At 37.1% G+C, this 9,173-nt stretch overlaps 1 protein-coding gene across 1 annotated transcript; it reads left to right on the top strand.

Annotated features, from left to right (window-relative positions):
* The first annotated feature begins 604 nt into the window (after window positions 1–604).
* LOC149175278 (sucrose synthase 2-like) lies at window positions 605–7,430 on the top strand. The gene is made up of 15 exons (XM_089421103.1): window positions 605–1,021; window positions 1,277–1,409; window positions 1,539–1,690; window positions 2,073–2,265; window positions 2,884–3,002; window positions 3,243–3,459; window positions 3,727–3,822; window positions 3,996–4,169; window positions 5,072–5,188; window positions 5,286–5,452; window positions 5,633–5,857; window positions 6,069–6,390; window positions 6,668–6,912; window positions 7,074–7,212; window positions 7,323–7,430. Exons 1-15 carry the CDS (start codon window positions 924–926, stop codon window positions 7,428–7,430), a joined length of 2,505 nt encoding a protein of 834 aa, XP_089277229.1. The 5' UTR covers window positions 605–923.
* Window positions 7,431–9,173: the final 1,743 nt, after the last annotated feature.

Here is a 9,173-nt window from a genome sequence, read left to right as displayed (position 1 = left end):
GTTTGTTAAGTTTATTGTCATCTTTCAAGTTTGATATGTGGCTTGAGTAATCACAACTCAAGGGCATCTAAGCCGTTAAACTCATCTGAGATCGCTCCCGGCTTGGGTCACACCAACCTTTAGCTAAATTTTTAACATATCTTCTCTCCTAGCACATGGTACAACCATCACTAACCCTTAGCTAAATTTTTAATATGTCTTCTCCCCTAACACATGGTACAACCATCCCGTGCAGTTTGATATTGGGTGGCCTTGCTGACTAAGCTCATCCTCAATAAATTATACTAATAAATTTTTATTTTTATTTTTAATTAACCATATACAATAATCAACCATGTCAAAAATACCATAAATTTTATTTAAAAATAAAAATAAAAAAACTTATATAACGAAAATTGTAAATGGATATCCTTCCAAATATTTGTTATCTATTTTTAAATGGATATAATCCCAAAGATTCTTGAATAACTCTTTAGAAAATAAAATGTTTCACCTCAGGTTTAGCTGGCGAGTGGGTAAAAAGTTCAGATAAAATCTAAATAAAATTAAAATGGGGATAGCATCCACAATACCCAAGAAAAAAAAACAGTGCATCACCCTTGGGCGCGGGTGAATGGGTTGAATCGAGAAGAGCAGGAGCACCACCCTTGAAGAAGGATTCCACTTTTGATCATACGTATTTTTACGTTTAGTTACACTATAAATCCCCGCTCCGATCCTGTTCTTCCACACTTGTTTCTCGAGCAATGTTGAGCTCTTACTGTCATCGAAGGCGTCTCTGTTAATTCGTCAAGCTCCCTGCTTTTAAAAGTTTCGGGTGTCTGTATTCGTGAATTCTGTCGTCAGAGGATCAGTCAGAATTCTGGTAGCCGAGAGAAAATAGCAATTACATCTCTTTCGATTTGGTGTTACAGAAGGAAGACATGGTTGCTGCAATGCTGACCCGTGCTCTGAGTTCTCGAGAACGTGTTGAGGACACGCTCTCTGAGCACCGCAATGAAATAGTTTCTCTGCTTTCAGGGTGATTCCCACCTCCCTTCCCTGATGAATTGTTTTCTACGTATACAGTTCCTGCATTTTCCCGCATTAATGCATTCATGTAGCCTGAGGGTTAAGTGTTGGAGTTTCAAGGGTGGTTCAAGGGTGGATGGTGTTTTGGGTGTTTTGTGTGCTTTGTGTAGTCCCCTGCTTAGTCCCCTGATTTTAAGATACACCAAGTGAACCTTTAGTCCCCTGATTTTATGAGGGATCATCTTTTTTGTGTGTGTGGTTGCAGATATGTAGCACAAGGGGAGAAGATTTTGCAGCCTCATCAACTATTAGATGGACTAGCAAAGGTAACAGGAGAGAATGATGAAAGTCAAAATATCCATTTTGGGCTATTTGGAGATGTGTTGAGGTCAACCCAGGTAAAGTCAGACTTTTTCCACTGTTTAAAAGACATGCAGCATTATTACAACTCCGGGGCAGTTGATTGCAAAATCAGTGTAGTTGTCATAAAATGTGTGCTTCTCATGACAATATGATATGTGTTTCAGGAGGCTATTATTCTTCCACCATGGGTTGTTCTTGCGGTACGGCCAAGGCCTGGTGTGTGGGAATATGTTCGCGTCAATGTTGATGAACTTGCTGTTGAACAGCTCTCTGTAGCTGAATATTTGGAATTCAAGGAACACCTTGTGAATGGAAGGTACTTACTTACATTGGAACCATGATGCTATAAGCGCAGAGCTTGTCAATAATGTTTTGTAAAGTTTATACCTAAATAATTTCTATGAATTGTGAAATTGCCTGTTGAAGATAGCGTATATCCTTTATCATATATATAATTTTAAATTTCTTTGTTTTTCCTGCATTTCAAAAGGCAGAAGAGGAATGTAATCATCTTATCAATGAATACTCGGAAATGCATCCAACCTATTTAGATGTTTATATATATGGAGAATGTAGTATAAACTGTGAATTCAACCATGTAGTGCTCTCTTTTGCATATACTGTCACAGGTTCACAAATACAGAGTCACTCTTCTTTTTACTTGGATAAGCAAATGATGACAGCTTTGTATTTTGCAGTGACAAGGATAACTATGTATTGGAGCTAGACCTTGAGCCATTCAATGCATCTTTTCCTCGCCCAACACGGCCATCTTCCATTGGTAATGGAGTTCAATTTTTGAATCGACATTTGTCTTCAAGACTGTTTCATGATAAAGAAAGCATGCAGCCATTGCTGGATTTCCTTCGAGCTCACAAATACCAAGGCCAGGTCAGTTTTCTTTCCTTGGTTAATATGTATTGCATCATTGTGTTTGATAGTTAATTCAATATTCTTCTGTGCAAAATAAATCTAAATCAAATAGCAAAGAAAGAAGGCTGCCCTAGCTGTTCTAGAGATATATAACAGCAAAGAAAGAAGACTGCCCTAGCTGTTCTAGAGATATATAATATCAATTGATTAGAAATTCACAGGGTATCTCGCTTCTCATCTTCTATTTTGCTTACTAAATTAAAATCCAACTAAAACAGAGGAAACCTAATTATGAAGACGTTTCTCTTCCTCCACTACATTGCAATGTTATTTTTCTGACTCAAACTTGAATTTCAGTGATAAAAACCTGGCTTTATATATTGCTTCTAGAATCAAATTGACTTCATAGTAAAATATGAATATCCCATTATGTGTGACCTAAAGACGATTCAATTAATCTCACCTGTATCCTAAGGACGTGGCAGAGTGATTTTTGAGGTGTGAAGTTTTGCTAGAGGAACTGTTTGTGTGTTTTGGTTAGAAAAGTGTTTGTACTTGGTTTTATATGATTTTCAATTTATCATTTGTCGCATGTTGAGAAATGCACAAGTATAATGTTTGCCATTTAACTTGCAGACGCTGATGCTGAATGAAAGGATACAGAGTTTAACTAAGCTACGCTCAGCTTTGGTAAAGGCAGAGGAACATCTTAAAAAGTTGGATAACAATACACCATATATAAAGTTTGAACACAAGTAATATACGACTTTTTCTTTTGCAGATATGTTTTTTTTTTCTACTGAATATGAAAAAAAAATATTGATATTGATATTGTAGGAATTGTTTGAGGGCCTCATTGAGGTTGATTTTCCTGGTGTCCTACTTGATTGATACCTTCTCATGACACCTTCTCATGACAGGAAGGCTTTAAATATGAAACAAAAAATAAAAAGTGATGTCAATGTTTGATTGTTGCTTGACTCTGTTGTGGGCAGATTACAAGAAATGGGATTGGAAAAAGGGTGGGGAGACAATGCAGAGCATGTCCTGGATATGATTCATTTGCTGTTGGAGATCCTTCAGGCACCTGATCCATCGACTTTGGAAATGTTTTTAGGAAGGATTCCTATGGTTTTTAATGTTGTGATTCTTTCACCACATGGTTATTTTGGGCAAGCAAATGTTTTAGGAATGCCAGACACTGGTGGACAGGTAAACAGATTTTTTATAATTGCAATGCCTATTCCATGATGTCCCCCTGATTGTCTGATTATATTTTGAACTTTCATTTGACTTTGTTTTATCTTTTTAACTATGTAATTGAAAATGCTTGGCATCATATCCATTTAAACAGCATCCAAAGCTTGAAGATAAAATTAGCATTACACGATATTGATTGAAATCTTTTTACCTATGTTGTGTTAAAATATTTCCATGGCTATTAGAAAACTTTACTTTCATGTTCCTATTTGACCACAGGTTGTCTATATACTTGACCAAGTTCGTGCATTAGAGAATGAAATGCTATTAAGAATAAAACGACAAGGATTAGACATCACACCTCAGATTATTGTGGTAAAGTTCTGCTCTGTTACCTACATTGTTTCTACTGTATTTAAATTAGCAGTGACGTTATCGGAGCAAATTATTTTTCCCTCTGTGTAGTGCGTTTAGGTTCAATATTGTCTTTTATTTGGTATTCTAAGTCCTTAAATTTGATATTTTGTATTTGGTGTTTCGGTTACAAGGTGACTCGATTGATTCCTGAGGCCCACGGTACAACATGCAGTCAACGACTTGAAAAAATCAGTGGAACTCAACATTCTCGGATACTTCGGGTACCATTCAGAACAGAAGAAGGAGTTTTGCGCCATTGGGTTTCTCGATTTGATGTGTGGCCTTACCTGGAAAGATTTTCAGAGGTAAAAGCCGATGAATTACCAAGATTGAAATGCATAACATTTTTCTGTCCTATTCGAGTTTGTAAAGCAATTCAATGCTGTGACTCGATTGAAAAGTAAACAAAAGGATAAAAGACCACCTGACATGAAATGCTATCAATGTAGAAACAAATCATCATATCCAAATATATTTGCTGGTTTTATGCCCCCAGTAGACCAGATGGAACTGATTTTGACAAAGGTGATAACTACAAGGTAATTCCTTAGTTAGAAACCACAGCCGAAGCCCTGTTCCTCTGGTCTTCTCCAGGCCCCACTGGAGCTGCAAATGCTCGCATGCTTTTATCTAGATGATTTTTAGTCTTTAAATGCCACTATGTCCATAATTTTGTTTTGTTGGTTTATCATAGGTCATATCCTATAACCATAGGCCATTTTTTTGTTTTAAACTCCTTATCAGAATGTTACACACCCCTCTTTGGTGATTGCCTATGCAACTTCTGACAAAACGGGAATGATAGCCTGTTGTAGTTGGGAAATTGTTGATAGGCATCCCAACGAAACTGCTACAGAATTCTAACTGACAAACCTATTTAAATGGTGTATAGCAAAAAGGCTTCTATTGTTTTGAGTTCTTAGATGGGTTTCTATTTGTTTATTTTATGCAGATGATGATAATTTCTATGCATAAACCATCTTCTTCAAATTGAAAGTGTTGATATTCAGGCGAAATAGAAAGATTAGTATTAGTATTTGAGTTGAAAGGATCAATATTTGTAACTTTTTGGCTGAACTATTTGTATTACATTATGTCTGCTTTTTAACATTTTATCAGTATAACTGACAATATTTTGGTAACAGAATGGCAAGGTGTTCCACTCTGCAGTCCCTTTTAACTTAGCAATTTTGGCATGTTGTTGTAGGATGTATCAAATGAAGTAGCTGCAGAGCTGAAAGGTCAACCTGATCTGATTATTGGAAATTACAGCGATGGAAATTTAGTTGCATCTTTGATGGCACATAAACAAGGAATCACTCAGGTTTTTTCCACTCGCCATTGTGTTTTTGTATATCAACAACTAGAAAAGGAATTGTTTCTTGAAATTTTGAATCTAAATATGTTGTCTATCATCTCAGTGCAACATAGCTCATGCTTTGGAGAAGACCAAATACCCAGATTCAGACATATATTGGAGGAATTTTGAGGAAAAATACCACTTCTCTTGCCAGTTTACTGCAGATCTAATTGCAATGAATCATGCAGATTTCATTATCACTAGCACATATCAAGAGATTGCAGGAAGGTATGATCCTTTCCTCATTTAGAGAGGATTTTTAACTCCTGTTTATGTATTTGTTCTATCTCAAGGCTGGATTCTGAAAATGTGAGACCTAAAAACCTGAATAGGTGTTTTATTTTTCTTATTTTGAACAAAGCCACCCTTTTATTACTTGCATATAAATATATGACTTTGTTGCTGCAGTAAGGATACTGTTGGACAGTATGAAAGCCACATTGCTTTCACCCTTCCTGGTCTCTACCGTGTGCTTAATGGAATTGATGTTTTTGATCCAAAATTCAACATTGTTTCTCCTGGAGCAGACATGCAGATTTATTTCCCTTACTCAGAAAAGCAGCGCCGCCTTACTGCTTTCCATGATTCAATTGAGGAACTCTTGTTTAATCCTGAGCGGACAGCTGAACATATGTGAGTTATATTCTCCATGCCAGTTCTTTCACTTAATGTTGGGACATGGTAGTTTCGGTGGGTTATTTGTCTTGGGAAAGATGAAAATGATTGTTTGCTAACCAAATGATGATAATTCATTTATCAATTTCATTTGACCACAATTTATTTCTTACTGATTTATTCAACAATTTTGCATGTTTTGAAATAATTGCTTTGGCTATGTTTTCAGGTGTGCCTTGAATGACCCTAAAAAACCCATTATCTTTTCTATGGCAAGACTCGACCGAGTGAAAAATATGACAGGATTGGTTGAATGGTTTGCAAAGAACAAACGCCTGAGGGAGCTGGTTAACCTTGTTGTTGTTGCTGGTGACATTGACCCATCAAAGTCCAAAGACAGAGAAGAAGTGGCCGAAATTGAAAAAATGCATAGACTTATCAAAGAATATAACCTGAATGGTCAGTTCCGATGGATATGTGCACAAAAGAATAGAGTACGGAATGGTGAGCTGTACCGCTACATTTGTGACACAAGAGGTGCCTTCATACAGGTTAGCCTTTGCCCTTGTCAAATGCTAGTTATGCCCTTGTCAAATGCTCGTTATGTCTGATGAAGGATCTATAATTTCACCTAGGGAAGCCAGGTGCTCTTTACAGTCAATATTTTAATAGGAGTATGAGAGGGTTCTTGTTTTTCTGTCTATCTCCAAGTTTAATAAATCTAGGGTGAAGATGTCTTTATGATGTTCAATCATTCATCTAGAAATGTAATGAATTAAATTTAGTGTACCACTCACATCAACATTTGCTGTCTTGGTTGTGTTTCAGCCTGCACTTTATGAAGCTTTTGGGCTTACAGTTGTTGAGGCAATGACATGTGGTCTTCCCACATTTGCAACATGTAATGGAGGTCCTGCTGAAATTATTGTGGATGGGGTGTCTGGATTCCATATTGATCCATACCACGGGGATTCTACAAGTGAACAGATTGCTGACTTTTTTGAGAGGTGTCAGACAGATCCCACCTACTGGAACAAGATCTCTGATGCTGGTCTACAGCGTATCTATGAAAAGTAAGTTTAGGGCCCTATTTCATTTTTCATATAAACTTTTTCATTTTTCATATGGTTCTATAGATCGTAAATGGCCTCATGAGGTTTTATTGAAAATATTCAATTAAATTCAACTATATACATCCATACATAGAAGTTGATATTGAATGGGTCTTTTGTAGGTATACATGGCAGATTTATGCTGACAGATTAATGACGCTGTCTGGGGTTTATGGATTTTGGAAGTATGTCTCAAAACTTGAAAGACGAGAGACCCGCCGTTATCTGGAGATGTTTTACAGCTTAAAGTACAGAAATCTGGTTAGTGTTTGTTGATATAGTGGATATGTCGGTATTATGGTCGTTCTTGCCTGTTCTGGTTTGGGAAAGCTGCGAAGATCTAATGTGCCGTTGTTTGTTTTTGGGGACAGGTTAAAACTGTGCCCGTGCCCTTAGCTGTTGAAGAAAGTGTTGATGGGATTGAAGATAAAATGCTAGGGGGAGATGTGCTGCCCAATGGATCTTCTCATAAACATTGAGTGGCACCTCTCCTCTGCTTAATACGCGCTTCGTGCCACCATAAGTGGCCAGAGAAGGCTGTTTTTGTTTTATCATTCAAGATTTAGAATATGTGATACTTCTTTTGCATTTCTATTTTCCATAGAGGTGGGGGCCGATTTTGTTAAATATGATGGTTGAACACCTTGATAAGATTTTCTTCACTGTTTTGGAGGTAACTTGTTTGCTTTTACCAGTGGAGAGTGATATTATTGTGTGATATTATTGTGGTACCATTTATTCTAAAATTTAAACTTGATAATAAAGATTGAGAAATGCTCTGGCATAAATTTTGTTCTTAGAATAAAGTTGTTTTTCTTTTTTATCCTTATCAAATTTATGATGAAGCATTGCTATTAGATGTTGATATAAATGAATTATAGATAACAAATTCTCATTACAAGATCTATTAATACAGTAACGACATGTAATTCTGGGGTTGGCCAGGTAGCTGACCCTGTTGTTCCGTTCTCGCGGCAATATGAGCATAAACTTTATGCTTCTTCAATTTGCATGATTTCCCCGCTCAATGGATTGATGACCATTCGCTACCAATGAGGAATTGCTTTTCATCCCACATCAAGGTGATTGGATTTGCACCAATGGAAACCATAAATTTCATCCCCGGTAAGGTTAGATGATGGATCTTTACTTGATTACAGTGGGAAAATTCTTCTGTTATTCCGTTGTAAGAATTTCCCAGTCTGTTTAAGTTTCTGATCCAAACGAGTCGCACATACACCCTAGCACATACTCCTCTACGCTGAGGACATCCTCGAAGAGCAGGAGATTTTTTTCTATTCTCTATTGGTTGTCTTGCATTTCTAATAAGTTGTTGAATAGTGGGCATTCTAGCTGTATTGTATGCAGAATCAACTGGTTCGGATTGATCCTAACCATACCATATCAGGTGATTATGAAATGAATCACTTCCCCCCCCCCTTTTTTTTTTGAAAAGGAACAAAGAGATCACAGTTTACAGTTCATTATAAAAATAAATTAAAAAGAGGATCTTCCGCTATGAGATCAACCTTCCGCTACGACATCAACAATGCCATAAGCTTGGGCTTCTGTTGCTGACATAAAAACATCTCTGTTCAGGTCCTGTTGAATTACCTCTCCGGGTTGGTCCGTTCTTTCTATATAACATCTGGTTATGTAATCGCGAAGCATCGTTACGTGTTTCGATTCGTTATGAAAATCTGCAGCCGATCCGTCATAATAGGAACTAGCAGGTTGGTGGATCATAACCCTAGCGTGAGGTAATGCTATACGTTTAGGCATTTCTCCCCCGATTAGGATGAAAGATCCCATTGAATCAGCTACCCCCATGCATATTGTATGTACATCTGGTACTATTGCTTGCATCATATCGAAAAGACCTACCCCTGGTATTACTGATCCACCGGGACAGTTGATAAATGAGAAAATATCTTTATTTGAATCTTCTGCACTCAAATATACCATGAGACCCATGAGTTGATTTGCAATCTCGTGATTGATATCCTGAGCCAAAAAAAGTAATCTCTCTCGATAAAGTTGGTTGTATAAGTCGACCCAAGTTGCATCTTCATCTCCAGGGGCTCGGAAAGGCACTTTTGGAACACCAACGGGCATTTGTTTTAATGGAAAGAAGTGAAGCACTATACTCTAATATGGGAACGTAAAGTATATGAAGTTGTGTAACATATGAACTCTGGATGGATGGTATAGGGGAGGTTTTG

Source organism: Pinus tabuliformis, chromosome 4_1 (assembly GCF_031772625.1).
Source record: "Pinus tabuliformis cultivar Carrire ecotype Pingquan chromosome 4_1, CPIR1, whole genome shotgun sequence".
Lineage (NCBI taxonomy): Eukaryota > Viridiplantae > Streptophyta > Pinopsida > Pinales > Pinaceae > Pinus > Pinus tabuliformis.
Note: the sequence above shows the minus strand (reverse complement) of the source record. Positions and strands in the feature narration are given on the sequence as shown.